This window comes from Carassius auratus, chromosome 50 (genome assembly GCF_003368295.1).
Source record: "Carassius auratus strain Wakin chromosome 50, ASM336829v1, whole genome shotgun sequence".
NCBI lineage: Eukaryota > Metazoa > Chordata > Actinopteri > Cypriniformes > Cyprinidae > Carassius > Carassius auratus.
Genome location: NC_039292.1, coordinates 15549847 through 15566711, shown reverse-complemented (window position 1 = coordinate 15566711; position 16865 = coordinate 15549847). Strand labels below are relative to the sequence as shown.

The window sequence follows — 16865 nt, the reverse complement described above, 5'->3', positions numbered from 1 at the left end:
GAAACAACCAGCATTGTATAAAGCACTAATCAAGTAAAGGTAACTCGACTTATAGTTATCAAAATGATCATAGTTATCATTATAATTTTTATAGATACCATTAAAAGTATCATTATAGTTATCATAAGTAGCATTATAGTTATCATTATAATAATAATTATTATTATAGTAATCGTTATACTTGTCATTATAGTTATTGTTTTTTTTTGTGTTAAAGGATCCACCATAGTAATATTAATGAAGAGTCTTGATTCATTAAAACAAAAACAAAATAGATGTTTGTCATCAGGAAACAGGATTTAACATGAGGAACTGAATTCACCATTTTGCGCTCGTAATGTTCTCTGTCTCTGTCGAAGTCGATAACGTGTGTGTTGAGGGACCAGATGAAGGTGAGGTCGAGGGTGGGGTCATGTGACGTGGCACACTCCATCCTGGTGCTCTTGCCCACGCTGACGTCAGTGTTGGACGGGGCCAGAGTGATCTTCGTGGCATCTGAAGAGAGACAACGATAAACTCTGACAACAGACAACAAATTACTGATTCCAGTGCTTCTACAGGACACATGATTCCAGGAGAATGCCTCTCGCTTTTGCTGATGTCATCTGCAGAGGTGCAGCTGCATGTTTGTGGCAGCAGATGGCAAGAGTGAGATGTGTATCCATCACATCACGCATAGACCAACGCTACTTTTGCGTCATCAAAGGTTAACGCCCCTTTTTGGGGGAAATCAAACGGATTCCCCTGACACAGAACTCGCTCTAATTTCTTGATAGCAAAAATGGCAGAAACATACACACTCTCTGTGCGGGCCGAGGACCGTGAGAGGTATTTAATGAAGCTACTGGATATGGTGTTTACAGAGGTTTCCCTTTGAAAGGGTCGAAAACTGGATTAATAACCCCACGCAGTGGCCAAATATGGACATCTAACGTTACCATTATCTCGTGGAATCACCAAGTAGCCTATTTTTGTCATTCACACACTCACAGTATGATAAACTAGACGATGAGGTCATGTCAAGAGGAGTCGGTGGTTTACTTGGATCATATTTCACTTGATTTAAGCTACTGACAGTTTTGTTGTAGTTAGAAATACGAAGCTGCTAGTAGCTACGTGATTAATGTTAGCTCTTATTAGGCATGCTACCTTGGCCGTTAACAGATTTTAAGTTTGAAATATTCGCAGGCTAGGACTAAACAATATAAATATTATACAATATCTGTTTGTAATTGTGTCTGACAGGCCTGTACACATCAGAAACAATGAAAAACAAAAGGTCCCTGGAGCGAGTTCTGGAATCAGGAATCCGTTTGTTTTCCCCCAAAAAGGGGCGTTAACCTTCGATGATGCAAAAGTAGCGTTGGTCTATAACCAACAAATACAAACTCAACTAGATTACAAACTGTGAGGTTCACCTGAGAAAAAGCACAGCAAGAAAGATTTAATTAGGTTTAAAGATTAAGTTTAGATGGTTTTAAGGTCAGTCTGTCGCACAAACAGATGTGTTCTGGATGGTGGCTGTGGAGTTGCTAGGGTTCTGAGTAGTTGTTAGGGAGAGTGTTACTTTACAGTTTCTGAAGTGTTCTGCATGGTTGCTAGCCTAGGGTGTTGCAATGCAGTTACTAGGATGTTTTGGATTTTCATTAGGGCATTGCTAGGGTGTTGTTACGCAGTTTCTAGGGTGTTCTGGGTGGTTGCTATGCAGTTGGTAGAGTCTTCTGGGTGGTTGTTATGGTGTTACTGTGCAGTTTTAAGGATTTATGGATGGTTGCTAGGCTAGTAGGTAGCTATGAGGTTACTATGGTGTTCTAGGTGGTTGTTAGGGCATTGCTATGATGTTTTTGGGTATTCTGGGTGGTTTTAAGGGTGTTGCTATATTGTTCTGGATGGTTGTTAGGGTCTTAGTTTTAGTTTCTTAAATATTCTGGGTGGTTGCTAGGCTAGGAGGTAGCTATGTGGTTACTAGGATGTTCTGGGTGGTTGTAAGTGCATTGTTACGTTGTTGTAAGGTATTGTAGAATATTCTGAGTGGTTGTTAGGGTGTTGCTATGCAGTTGCTAGAATGTTCTGGGTGTTTTTTAGGGTTTTACTTCGCAGTTTCTGAGGTATTCTGTGAGTTGTTAGGTGTGTTGCTGCTGGAATGTTGCTGTGTGGTTTCCAGGGTGAACAGTAAATTGTCTTTCTAAAGCCAACACAATAACAGCAGTAATAATCAGGATATTCTAATGTTAGGGTTTGGTTTCTGTGTCGTACCGGTGACTGAAAGCGATCCGGAGCTGTTTGCTCTGCCTCTGTTGTTTTCTGCGAAACATGTGTATCTCCCTTCATCTGATTTAGTGATGTTCAGAAGCTCTAAGCTCCCGTCTGGCCGTATGAAAATTCTGCAATCATAAAAGACAGACTGAATATGAATGGAATTGCTCTGGAGAGAGCATCGACCTGTGAGATGACCTCTGCATGACCTCTGACCTGCTAGAGTTGTGGAGGAGTTCGGTTCCTTTGCTCCAGGATATGGTTGGCCGCGGTGCTGCTCTGGGTTTGCAGTCAATCACCACACGCCCGTTTTTGGCCCCCAGAAGTTTGGGTTTCACGGGATTCCCCTCAAACGAAGGAGCGCCGGCTGAGAAAACAACACATTAAGTGGAAGAACTAGCAGTGTTCCTCAAGATCTACAGTAATTTGAGTCCTAAAGCTACTAATATTAAACGATGAATACTCACCGAAGACCCTGAGCTCGGCGTTGGCATATATCGTGCCATGACGGTTCTCAGCAATACACTGATACATCCCAGAATCATCAAATGTCAGGTCTGTGAAATGCAACTCATGGTTCTTGGCATACTGATGGAAGAGAGTCAAGAAGAGAAGAGATTCCTCCATCAGAACTCAAGACCGCTTTCATCAGATATCATCAACATATTTCTACTGATTATCATGAGCCTCTGAAATCTATCAAAGAGAACAATCCCTAAACTGGCCACTTTATTAGGAACACTTTGCTAGTACCGGGTTGGACCCCCTTTTGCCTTTAGAACTGCCTTAATTGTTTGTGGCATAGATTCAACAAGGTGTTGGAAACATGATAGTCCAACTCAAACTTCCTCCGGAGTACAGAAGAATTCATCCCGCCTTTCACGTATCAAAGATCAAACCCGTGTTTTACTCCCGAATTAATCTGACGACCCCGGTTCCCCCGGGAACCCACTTATTCGGTCAATCATATTAAGAACTCGAGACGGAGGGAGCGCAGATTCCAGTGTTTGGTGGACTGGGAAGGTTACGGTCCGGTGGAGAGGATCACTGGATCACTCCCTTATTGATGAGTACAATCGACAGGTAGGTTCGTCTGGGAACTCCAGGAGGCGTTCCTAGGGGAGAGGGTACTGTCACGGCTGTTTTTGATCTATGTGGGTAGGGTTATGTGTGTGTCTCGTTATCATTGATTGTTTCATGTGGGCGTGACCGTTCCATCAGCTGCAGCTGCCACTCATTTCCTACTCCCTCTTTATTGCCCTGTCTTTCGTCTTGTGTTTGTCAGATCATTGTTTGAAGTCACCCCAGCAGTGTCTGTGTGGGGTCTTACTTAAATGTGCACTAAGCAATTCTGTCCACTAACAGTTTTACACTTAAAGAAATGTCTTCCAGCAAATGTTTAAACTGATTACTCACATCACATGAGACTCAAGTCATTTCAGTGGTCATTGTATCAGCAGGGCTGGGGAGTAACGAAATGTAACGGCGTTACGTATTTAAAAAACAAAATATGAGTAATTGTATTAAATTATAATTACATTTTAAATAAGGGGTTATCAGATTACAGTTACATCCGAGAAGTATTTTAGATTATCAAAGTGATTACTTTTCATTTTAATGTAAATTCTTACTTTAATACTTAAGTAAACAGTCTGGGGATTTCAACCAATACAGCAACTGATTCTCCATTAAAACAACAACAACAACAAAAAGTCATGCAGCAGCCTGTTCATTAGTAACTCCTAGTGAGCGATACATGCTGATCATCAAGACTAACATTCTCCTAGAACTCACACTTTGATTTCAGTTAACAGATCCATACAAGTCATGCGTGAAATAAAAGTTTATGACGTCAAACGATAGTTTTATGTGCTTAAAGATGAACTTGAAGTCTTTATTCATTCAAAATGTTCAAGAATAGATAATCTTTGGCTTGGTAATGCGAGTGTATGATCCAATTCCTGAACAGATGAATCTTTTGAGTCAATATTTTAAAATAATTATTTATTTTGTTTAATGAAGCCAGTGGTTCACAAACTGAATAGATCTGATGTGTGTTTCCCAAAAACATTGTTAGGGAACTGTGGTTGTCAAATATTGAACTATAATGACATTGCTTGCAACCGTGGCAAAGGAGCCCTGTCAATTTTGACTTGCGATTCTTTTGTTCCTATTGCTTCTCCATAGAGAGGATTATCATCACTTAAAATTTGGTCTATTCATTAAATACATTTATTGTAAAACTTGGACAATAAGTTGTTTTGGCTACTTTTATTATGTGTTTGGTCATAGGTAGTGTTAGTATATGGTATATATATATATATATATATATATATATATATATATATATATATATATATATATATATATATATATATATAATTTAATTTAATAAATTATACAAGGTCATACAAGTCAAATTAATTAATATAAATGGAAAAAGTATAAATAAATTGGTAACACTTTATAATAAGGTACTTTAGTTATCATGAACTAAGCATGAACAATACTTCTATAGCATTTATTAATCTTAGTTCATGTTAATTTCAACATTTCCTAATGCATTATTAAAATCAAAAGTTGTACTAGTTAACATTAGTTAATGCACTTTGAATTAACATGAATTAACAGTGAACAACTGTATTGTCTTTAACTAACATGAACAAAGATAAATAAATACTGTAATAAATGTATTGTTCATTGTTTGTTCATGTTTATTAATGCATTAACCAACATTAAATAATGGAACCTTATTGTAAAGTGGTACCAATACATTATTTAATAAATTTCATTAGATAGCATAAATAAAAATAAAAAAAAAACTTAATAATAATGAAGAAATACTACAAAATCATAAAATGACACAAAAAAAAATGTGGCCTACAAGCTGAATGAATATTGCAGTACAAATATATTTTAATTATAATTCATACAAAAACAAACCAATCAATATTTCTTTTGACTAAAGACTGTATGGCATCATTGTACTGTTAGAAGTCATGTTTGATTTGCATTCTGTGGCTCTTCCTGTGATATCCACTGTAAACACACTTCAGGTGTTTGGATCAGCACCATCTGGTGTCGTGACTGTTATTTAACCAGAAGCATGATGGGAAGGCCTGGGAACACAGCCAGCAGTCCGGCCGCCTCACAACACGCTCATTCATTACGCTGACCTGCTGGATCTATTTACATGCACTGCTGGAGTCGAGGAGTTTTAGCATGTATTTTACTGACTGGGACAATGTTCTATATTTTTACTAACATTAAAACAGGGAGACAGTGGCATTCCTGTAGCTCAAAGAGTACCTCATGACACTAGAAACATGAACTGATTGAAGATATATAACTCTGAAAGTGAAAACAGTCACTTTGAATAAAAGCACCTGACAAATGCAGATTTATTTTTAAATGTTTGAATGTATTTTTAAATGTTTGAATTGTGTGGAATTAATGATAATGACTCAGATGTCAGCGGTACCATTCGTCCGTTCTTCAGGAAGTGCACGTGGGGTTTGGGTTTCCCGCTGGCCAGACAGGACATGATGTAATCACCTCCAATGTCTCTCTCTGAGCTGCTGATCTTCTCCACCCATTCAGGAGCGCCTGAGAAAACACAAACATGATCAAGTCTCGTTTTAGTATCATTTAGTAATATTTTGTTATATTAGTTATTTTAGTGCATCAAGTTAAACTTGATGAAAATGAAAAATACTGTCTCTTTAACTAAAAAAAAAGGGGTTTAATACTTTATTTCTATTATTGTTTATTTAAATTCAAGTTATTTATTTATTTTTATTTTAGTTTCAGTTAACTATTATAAACACCTATGAAACTAACTAGCAGTGCTTTACAGTAGTATTCTTTCATTTGAACAAATCCTAAAACATTAAGAATTTAACTTAGCTTTAATTTAACTTAAATAACAGTGTCCAGGTCCAGGAAAGTATGAAAAGCATCGTCAGGATAGTCCGTCTGCCATCAGTGGTTCAACTGTGACGTTATGAAGCGACAAGAGTACTTTTTGTAGAAGAAAAAAACGAAACAAAAAAACAATTCCTCTCCTCTGTGTCTCTCCAAATCTGAGCTGTATGCAGATGGCGTACACTCCGTGCTGTGCTGATGAATGAACTAAAGCATAAATAGATGTAAAAAATGTATCCTTTCGCCGCGGCTGATACAGAAGAGCGTACGCTATCTGCATACTATCCAGAATACACCTGTAGGAATATGGCATTGCTCTTCTCAGAAATGTCTTGCTGTGGTGTGTTCATGAGGTCATGTGACTCTCACCTTCCACATACAGATGCACTTTGTGTCTGTCTTTGTCTTTGGAATTGTCAGCTTCGCAATCGTACAAACCCTCGTCCTCGTACTGGATGTCGTAGAGGTGGAGGAGACTTCCTGCCATACTGATGTTGTGACGATGGACCGGCAGATCGCCATCCACCTTCTTCCATCGGATCTGAGGGATGGGGCTGAACACACGCACACAATATATAACATGGTAAGAACTACTTGTTAAACACAATCAATGTTACAAACTGTATCAACTGCATCAAAATGCAATTTATCATTAGTAATATGCATTTCTAAGAACTTAATTTGGACAACTTTAAAGGCGATTTTCTCAGTATTTAGATATTTTTTGCACCCTTAGATTCCAGATTTTCAGGTAGTTCTAACTTAGCCAAATATTATCCTATCCTAACAAACCATGCATCAATGGACAAATTATTTATACATCTCAATTTCAATTTTGAAAAATGGACCCTTATGGTTAGTTTTTGAATTTCACTGATTTTGGAATTATCTTTTTATTACTCAATAAATCTGAAAATACTGTCTACTGACAACAGCCAGAAAAAAAAAACTAACAAAAAAAATAAAAAATAAATAAAAAACAATTTTCACCATGTAAAAAAGCTACAGGATATAGAGAGGAATATGTTTTAGTGTATGTTAAGTGCTGCTGAAGTGGAGGAAAAAAAACTCTTTAAAGGTGCCATAGAATATGTATTATTAAATTGTTCTCTGATGTCCTCAGAGTGTGTATGTGAAGTTTTATCTCAAAATACACCACAGAAAATGTTTTACAGCTTGTTGAAATTGCCACTTTTAGGGTATGAGCCAAAATGCACTTTTATTTGTGCTTGTCCCCTTTAAATGAAAATGAGCTGATGCTCCCGCCTCCCTTCTCAGTCAGTGTTGCCAGTGTTGCCAGTTTTCCTGCGGGTTTTACTGATCACAATAATGTGATATTTAGCTCCTAAAATTAGAATTTTACCAGGAGAATGCCACCAAAATCATGCATTTTACCCCACCGGAATGCAATTTTTACCAGGGATTCCCCTCTAAACTTGACTGGGCTAGTTTTGAGTAGCAATTGGGTGGGTTTTATTGTAAAAACCTGGCAACCCTGCGAACTTCAAGAGCTTATGATGGTATTTTGATGCTTTAGAAGAGTCAAAAACTTACATACAGCACCTTTAAATATATGGACTGAGATTGAAATATACAGATGTAAACAGAAAAGTGTCATAAAATAAACACTTAAATGTGTATTTTGGATGTTTTCTTTGCAGTAGTCTGAAAAAGACATGTTATGGAAGAAAAACTGACCAGTGGATTGTTGTTTTTGATTTATACATGAGTTCCCTGTACTGTACTATGAGATACTATTTTCAGACCTGAAACTTCCTCTTCAATCTCAAACAAACAACTCAAAACAGATATCAAACTGTAATTGCATATGATGTTTCTGATCTTATTTTGAACAATAATGTAAGTCAATAGGACATTTTCTTTCAACTTTAAATATATGTAATCATAATTCTGTATGAAAATATATGCTAAAAAAAGTCCAATGGTAATTCAGCATGCAAAGTATGTTTGTACTTTAAGTAATATAATTATCATAATTCAGTATAAAATACAAGCAAGGAAGACATCCAGTGGTAATTCCTGATGCTTTTATGAATACTGAAAATTGTATCAGTGTCAGTTAATAGAAGATTTTCTCCATTTGTACTCTTGAGAAATTTAAGTTTTAAAAGAGTTTATATAGAGCACATACAGCATAAAGCTGAAATGATCTACAAAATGCAGTTTGAGTGAAATTCTGGATGTTAATTGATTCAAACTGAAATATTTGCAGAAAATCATGCTGAATAATGAAGTGCTTGAGAAAAATGACTGAAGTGCTGCTGAGAAGTCATCTGTGTGGCATTTTTCTTACTTTCCCAGTGCGAAGCACTCCAGTGTGACGTTCTGCCCCAGCAGCGTGTACGTGTCTGGAGATTTGACTTTGATATCAGCGGGATATTTCCTCAGAGAACCTGTTAGAAAGCAGATATGAGACGGCAGTGAATGAATGAGGTCCTCATGGATTCACTCTTCCTTTCAGCAGAATAAGCCAGTCTTTCCTGTTTGATTATCAGCTCTGAAGCACTTTGACTCAACTCGCATGTGATGCAATCACGAACAACTGTAATATTACACACACACCTATGAATCAGGAGCATGCAATGTTGGGACTGAACAGGGAATGTAGTTTTACACTAGTGATGTGCTTTAGATATTTGTTGCGGGGGAGGCGTGGTTCAGCGAGGTCTGCAACGGGAGAGAGAGTGAGGAGATGAGTGGTGGTAAGGGGATCAAGTGAAAGACGATTAACACCTGGCTCTCGTTACAGTGATTTGCATGGGGAACCGGCATTTCAGCCAGCGGAGGACCGACAGAGAATGAGAGAGACACACGAAGACTGCAGTAGTGCAACGTAGAAACGGACCGTGAAATGCACGTGTATCTGGCGTGATTGTTTATTTGTTTTATTATTTACTAAATAAAATATCCCACAAGCCCGTACGCCGACCCCGGTCTCCTTCCTCTTTATAAGACTGAACCATACCACATTGGTGCCGAAACCCGGGAGGAAGGAGAACGTTTCCGCCATGCAAACTCCGTTAGGACTATCGGGATCGCCGATTGCGTACATCATAACATCGCTCGCGTGCTTACATCAGGAACACCACAAAGCCCTCCTGGATTTGCGGGCCGACCATGAACACCAGTTCCAGGCCATGATGCAGGCCCAGCAGGTGAGCTGTGAGCTGTTCTGGGGCTTGCTGGACTGGGAGGGTCGGACGAGGTCAGCCTCCCCCAGTGCCGGCCCTGCCCCCCACATGCCACTCACGAAGATCGGGCCAACCGATGACCCAGAGGCGTTCCTGTATCTTTTTGAAAGAACGGCTGAGGCATGTGGGTGGCCGATGGACAGCTGGCCAGTCCTGGTGATCCCACTGCTGTCGGGGGAGGCCCAGAAGTGGCACAAAAACTGCCCGTCCCGAACCTCCTGGTCAATTCCGACCTAAGAAGAGCCATCCTCCAGACCCTTTGTCTTGGCACAGCAGCTCGGGGACTCATGCCGCAAATGGCTGTTGGCCAGAGGAAGCGACGCTGAGAACATCATCAGCACGGTGGTACTGGAGCAAATCATCTCCCATCTCCCAAAGAGGACTGCCCAGTGGGTCCAGTGCTCACAGCCCGGCGTCGCTGGATCTGGCTATCCAACTGGCGGAGGATCAGCTGGCGGTGTGCTCCAGGGTCGGCGAGTCCCTTACTTCTGTTTCTCTCTCTTTCTCTTCCCCTGCCTCTCCCTCTCCCCCTGTTGTCTGTGATGTTGTCTGTAACCAGACCTCTATCCATCAAAGCCTGATACAATCTGGGGCATTGGATACGGGCCACATGGTTAAGGTGAGATGTGTGCATGGGGATATAGTTGAATACCCCGTTAAAACCATAGCCATTAAATTTAGGGGCCAAAAGCATAATGTGGAGGTGGCCATTAGTCCGCGTCTCCGGCATCTGCTAATCTTGGGAGCTAATTGGCCAGCGTTTCAGCAATTATTGGGGTGTTTAACAGTGGATGCCGTTGGGGAAAAGAACTGGCCGGGGGGCGGGTTGAGCGCGCAGGTGGGAGAATCTGAGCCAGGACCTAGTGGGGCGGTCTCAGGGGAACCGAGCGGCGTGGTGAGGCTAAACCTTTCCAGTCGCGATGACTTTACCCTGGAACAATCCCAGGACGAAACCCTCAAACATGCCTTCAAGCAGCTCTGTTCTATTGATGGGCAGGTTCTCCACCCTGAGTGTCTGCTCTCCCATCCGTATTTTGCCATTATCAAGGACCGGTTGTATCGAATGACCCGCAACGCTCAGACAAAAGAAGATAACGGCGACACTAAATCGTCTAACGACCCGATTATTTTGGCTGGGCATTCACAAGAATTTGCGCAGGTGGTGCGCGCCTTGTCTGGAATGTCAGTTGGTAAACCCACCAGCCACCCCAAAAGCGTCATTGCACCCTATTCTTGCAAGCACGATGTCAGACACTGTAATATGCTCTAGTCCCCTCCCTGCTTACCGTGGTGATGAGATGCATAGCAGATTGTCATCACTCAATGGCTGGATGTCTAAGTGGTGCCCACAGAATAACATAGGTTATATAGACAATTGGACGAGCTTTTGGGGCAGACCTGACCTGTTTAAAAGAGATGGTCTTCATCCCTCCTGGGGTGGCGCCGCTCTTCTGTCTAGAAATATGGCAAATAGTCTTAGTGTTTATACTTGACTAACTGGGGCCCAGGTCAGGAAGCAGACAGACTGGCTAAACCGACCGTCTGCTAGCTGCCTCCCGTCACAGAGGTCAGTTAATTCTCAGCACATAGAGACTCTTTCACCTAGATATCACACTATAGAGACTGTGTCTGTTCCACGAACTAGAAAATACAAAAAACGTCCAAACCAAGTTAAGGTTAACAATTTAATTGAGGTTCAACAAATAAAAAACAAATGCAATATGGATAAACAAATGATAAAGATTGGCTTATTGAATATCAGATCCATTTCTACGAAAACACTTTTTGTAAATAATATGATAACTGATCATAATATAGATGTGCTCTGCTTGACAGAAACCTGGCTAAAACCTGATGATTACATTATTTTAAATGAGTCCACCCCCCAAGATTACTGTTATAAACACGAGCCGCGTCTAAAAGGCAAAGGGGGAGGAGTTGCTTCAATTTATAACAACGTTTTCAGGATTTCTCAGAGGGCAGGCTTCAAGTATAACTCGTTTGAAGTAATGGTGCTTCATATAACATTATCCAGAGAAACCAATGTTAATGATAAATCCCCTGTTATGTTTGTACTGGCTACTGTATACAGGCCACCAGGGCACCATACAGACTTTATTAAAGAGTTTGGTGATTTTACATCCGAGTTAGTTCTGGCTGCAGATAAAGTCTTAATAGTTGGTGATTTTAATATCCATGTCGATAATGAAAAAGATGTATTGGGATCAGCATTTATAGACATTCTGAACTCTATTGGTGTTAGACAACACGTTTCAGGACCTACTCATTGTCGAAATCATACTCTAGATTTAATACTGTCACATGGAATTGATGTTGATAGTGTTGAAATTATTCAGCCAAGTGATGATATCTCAGATCATTATTTAGTTCTGTGTAAACTTCATATAGCCAAAATTGTAAATTCTACTTCTTGTTACAAGTATCGAAGAACCATCACTTCTACCACAAAAGACTGCTTTTTAAGTTATCTTCCTGATGTATCCGAATTCCTTAGCATATCCAAAACCTCAGAACAACTTGATGATGTAACAGAAACTATGGACTCTCTCTTTTCTAGCACTTTAAATACAGTTGCTCCTTTACGCTTAAGAAAGGTTAAGGAAAACAGTTTGACACCATGGTATAATGAGCATACTCGCACCCTAAAGAGAGCAGCCCGAAAAATGGAGCGCAGCTGGAGGAAAACAAAACTAGAGGTATTTCGTATTGCTTGGCGGGAAAGTAGCATATCCTACAGAAAAGCATTAAAAACTGCTAGATCTGATTACTTTTCTTCTCTTTTAGAAGAAAACAAACATAACCCCAGGTATTTATTCAATACAGTGGCTAAATTAACGAAAAATAAAGCCTCAACAAGTGTTGACATTTCCCAACACCACAGCAGTAATGACTTTATGAACTACTTTACTTCTAAAATCGATACTATTAGAGATAAAATTGCAACCATTCAGCCGTCAGCTACAGTTTCGCATCAGACAGTGCACTATAGACCCCCTGAGGAACAGTTCCACTCATTCTCTACTATAGGAGAGGAAGAATTGTATAAACTTGTTAAATCATCTAAACCTACAACATGTATGTTAGACCCTATACCATCTAAGCTCTTAAAAGAGGTGCTTCCAGAAGTCATAGGTCCTCTTCTGACTATTATTAATTCCTCATTGTTATTAGGACATGTCCCCAAAACCTTCAAACTGGCTGTTATTAAGCCTCTCATAAAAAAGCCACAACTTGACCCCAGAGAACTAGTTAATTATAGACCAATCTCGAATCTCCCTTTTCTGTCCAAGATACTAGAAAAGGTGGTATCCTCACAATTATATTCCTTCTTAGAGAAAAATGGTATATGTGAGGATTTCCAGTCAGGATTTAGACCGTATCATAGTACTGAAACTGCTCTCCTTAGAGTTACAAATGATCTGCTCTTATCATCTGATCGTGGGTGTATCTCTCTATTAGTTTTATTGGATCTTAGTGCAGCGTTTGACACAATTGACCACAACATTCTTTTGCATAGACTTGAACACTTTGTTGGCATCAGTGGAAGTGCATTAGCATGGTTTAAATCATACTTATATGACCGCCATCAGTTCGTAGCAGTGAATGAAGATGTATCATATCGATCACAAGTGCAGTATGGAGTACCTCAAGGCTCAGTTCTAGGGCCGCTACTCTTCACGCTTTATATGTTACCCTTGGGAGATATCATCAGGAAACATGGTGTTAGCTTTCACTGTTATGCTGATGATACGCAGCTCTATATTTCCTCGCAGCCCGGTGAAACACACCAATTTGAAAAACTAATGGAATGCATAGTCGATATAAAAAATTGGATGACGAGTAATTTCTTACTGCTAAATTCAGAAAAAACAGAGGTGTTAATCATAGGGCCTAAAAACTCTACTTGTAATAACCTAGAACACTGTCTAAGACTTGATGGTTGCTCTGTCAATTCTTCGTCATCAGTTAGGAACCTAGGTGTGCTACTTGATCGCAATCTTTCCTTAGAAAGCCACGTTTCTAGCGTTTGTAAAACTGCATTTTTCCATCTCAAAAATATATCTAAATTACGGCCTATGCTCTCAATGTCAAATGCAGAAATGTTAATCCATGCATTTATGACTTCAAGGTTAGACTACTGTAATGCTTTATTGGGTGGTTGTTCTGCACGCTTGGTAAACAAACTACAGCTAGTCCAAAATGCAGCAGCAAGAGTTCTTACTAGAACCAGGAAGTATGACCATATTAGCCCGGTCCTGTCCACACTGCACTGGCTCCCTATCAAACATCGTATAGATTTTAAAATATTGCTTATTACTTATAAAGCCCTGAATGGTTTAGCACCTCAGTATTTGAATGAGCTCCTTTTACATTATACTCCTCTACGTCCGCTACGTTCTCAAAACTCAGGCAATTTGATAATACCTAGAATATCAAAATCAACTGCGGGCGGCAGATCCTTTTCCTATTTGGCGCCTAAACTCTGGAATAACCTACCTAACATTGTTCGGGAGGCAGACACACTCTTGCAGTTTAAATCTAGATTAAAAACCCATCTCTTTAACCTGGCATACACATAACATACTAATATGCTTTTAATATCCAAATCCGTTAAAGGATTTTTAGGCTGCATTAATTAGGTAAACTGGAACCGGAACACTTCACATAACACCGTACTTTCTACATCATTAGAAGAATGGCATCTACGCTAATATTTGTCTGTTTCTCTCTTGTTCCGAGGTCACCGTGGCCACCAGATCCAGTCTGTGTCCAGATCAGAGGGTCACTGCAGTCACCCGGATCCAGTACGTATCCAGACCAGATGGTGGATCAGCACCTAGAAAGGACCTCTACATCCCTGAAAGACAGCAGAGACCAGGACAACTAGAGCCCAGATACAGATCCCCTGTAAAGACCTTGTCTCAGAGGAGCACCAGGACAAGACCACAGGAAACAGATGATTCTTCTGCACAATCTGACTTTGCTGCAGCCTGGAATTGAACTACTGGTTTCGTCTGGTCAGAGGAGAACTGGCCCCCCAACTGAGCCTGGTTTCTCCCAAGGTTTTTTTCTCCATTCTGTCACCGATGGAGTTTCGGTTCCTTGCCGCTGTCGCCTCTGGCTTGCTTAGTTGGGGTCACTTCATCTACAGCGATATCGTTGACTTGATTGCAAATTAAAACAGACACTATTTCAACTGAACAGAGATGACATCAATGAATTCAATGATGAACTGCCTTTAACTATCATTTTGCATTATTGAGACACTGTTTTCCAAATGAATGTTGTTCAGTGCTTTGGCGCAATGTATTTTGTTTAAAGCACTATATAAATAAAGGTGATTGATTGATTGATTGATATTCCTCTAGCGCAGGTCCCCTTTGAGCGAATTGGTATGGACCTCATCGGGGCATTAGAACGATCGGCACAGGAACATTGTTCACGTTTAATCTCTCACGTGGGAATCCCAAAAGAGATTTACGGACCAGGGCACCGCGTTTATGTCATGCACATTAAGCGAATTGTACAGATTGTTGGGCATTAAAGCGGTGCGTACCAACGTCTATCACCCACAAACGAACAGATTGGTCGAACGGTTTAATCGCACATTAAAAACCATGATCCAGAAATTCATACAAGAAGACGCTGTGGTTCAGCGAGGTCTGCATAGAGAGAGAGAGTGAGGAGACGAGCGGTGGTAAGTGGATCAAGTGAAAAACGATTAACACCTGGTTCTCGTTACAGTGATTGGCGTGGGGAACCGGCATTTAATCCAGCGGAGGACCGACAGTGAATGAGAGAGACGGGGACTCGTGGGAGTAAGGAGCAGTAGTGCAACGTAGAAACGGACCGTGAAGTGCACGTGCATCTGACGCAATTGTTTATTTGTTTTATTATTTGCTAAATTAAATATCCCACGAGCCCTGTAGGCCGATCCCGGTCTCCTTCCTCTTTATAAGACTGATCCATACCACAATATTAAATGTTTATGAGGAATTAAAGACAGCACAGGTGAATAGGATAAAAAGAACTATCTAACAAATATAACAATACCTCACCAGCTGATCACAGAACATAAAATGTCATGTTTAAATAAGAAAATCAGGTTATTCCTAGATAAATATGCACTAATTGTATGCATTTACAGAAAATAAATCTGAACGATGGATAAATCCAGGTTCAAAATTCTTGCTCGATTTTGTTGACATGTTAGAGTTGAAGGTTTTTACAGAGGGGATTTGGGATTTCTCATATTATCACTCCATAAATCAGAAAATACTGTCTACAGAAAACAAATAAATTTTCACCATGTTTTTATTTATAAAATGATTAAATCAGTGTGAATGATATATAAACAAACTCCTCAGTTAAAATCTTCATAACATAAATGGGAATACAACAACAAGTTTTAGTTTGTGTAAGTACTGCTGAAGTGGAAAAACAAATTGATGACCTTTAATTATACGCATTTTCACCATATTTTTAGTAATAAAATGTTTTATAAATCAGTGTGAATGAAATATGAAGAAACCACTCAGGAAAAAACATTCAGAATATAGAGATTAATAAAACCCTAAGTTTTGGTGTGTGTAAGTGCTGCTGAAGTGGAGAAACATCATTTTAAGACATGGATTGGAATTGAAATATACAGACACAAACAGATAAAGTTCTTAGAACAAACAACCAAAATGTGAATTTTTAATGTTTTCTTTAGGTTAGTCTAAAAGAAGACGTTATGGAAGCAAAACAGACCAAAACTGACCAGAATATGAAAAAACTATGTTGTCTTAGGATAAACTGCTACTGATATACTAAAATATACTGTTACTTTCAGACCTCAAACTTTCTCTACAGTTGAAAATTAACATTTATTTAAGACTAAACAGCAGAAACTATTAATTCTTGACAGTTTTCTGTCATAACACAGAAGAACATCCACTTCCGAATGATCAGAAACTTGTCCCGTCCAGTCATGCTGAAGACATCATGATGAACTAGGAATATGTAGTAGAATACTATTATTCCTGAACACATTTGTGAAAGCTTGTTCTTGTGTGTGTGGAGCAGATTTCTTTGAGGATTTCTTTTAAGACAATATTTGAGCTTGAACAGAACTAAAATAAGCACCAGCTCACTCAGAAATACTTCAGAAACCGCAGACAGTTTGTTTTCTCTTTCATATATTGGCTGTTCCTTCCTCACTGTCAGTTTCTACCACATAAAATATAACAACACTCTAATCACCTAGCAGCACCTCTGCATAAGCCTCACTCAAATTTTACTCAGAAACTGAAAAACAGTATTAATAAAAATAGTAGTATCTACACTGGTGTTAAAAGCAAATGGGTTTAAAACATCTACATAACCTTGATTTAAACTGCAACTTTCTATTAAGTACATATCTGAAGATTCTTAAATCAAGATACATTACTGGCAGATATATATATATAT

General features: G+C 39.4%; 1 protein-coding gene across 2 annotated transcripts in view; it reads right to left on the bottom strand.

Moving 5' to 3' along the window:
* LOC113067142 (contactin-1a-like) overlaps positions 1–16865 on the bottom strand; it is an 84926-nt gene that overhangs the window by 27886 nt on the left and 40175 nt on the right. For both annotated transcript variants that reach the window (XM_026239413.1, XM_026239414.1), the window contains exons 8-14: positions 8495–8594; positions 6550–6734; positions 5738–5862; positions 2724–2844; positions 2473–2623; positions 2257–2384; positions 323–495 (exon numbers count right to left, since the gene is read on the bottom strand). In XM_026239413.1, the coding sequence (XP_026095198.1) occupies positions 323–495; positions 2257–2384; positions 2473–2623; positions 2724–2844; positions 5738–5862; positions 6550–6734; positions 8495–8594 (983 nt within the window). The remainder of the gene's footprint in view (positions 1–322; positions 496–2256; positions 2385–2472; positions 2624–2723; positions 2845–5737; positions 5863–6549; positions 6735–8494; positions 8595–16865) is intronic.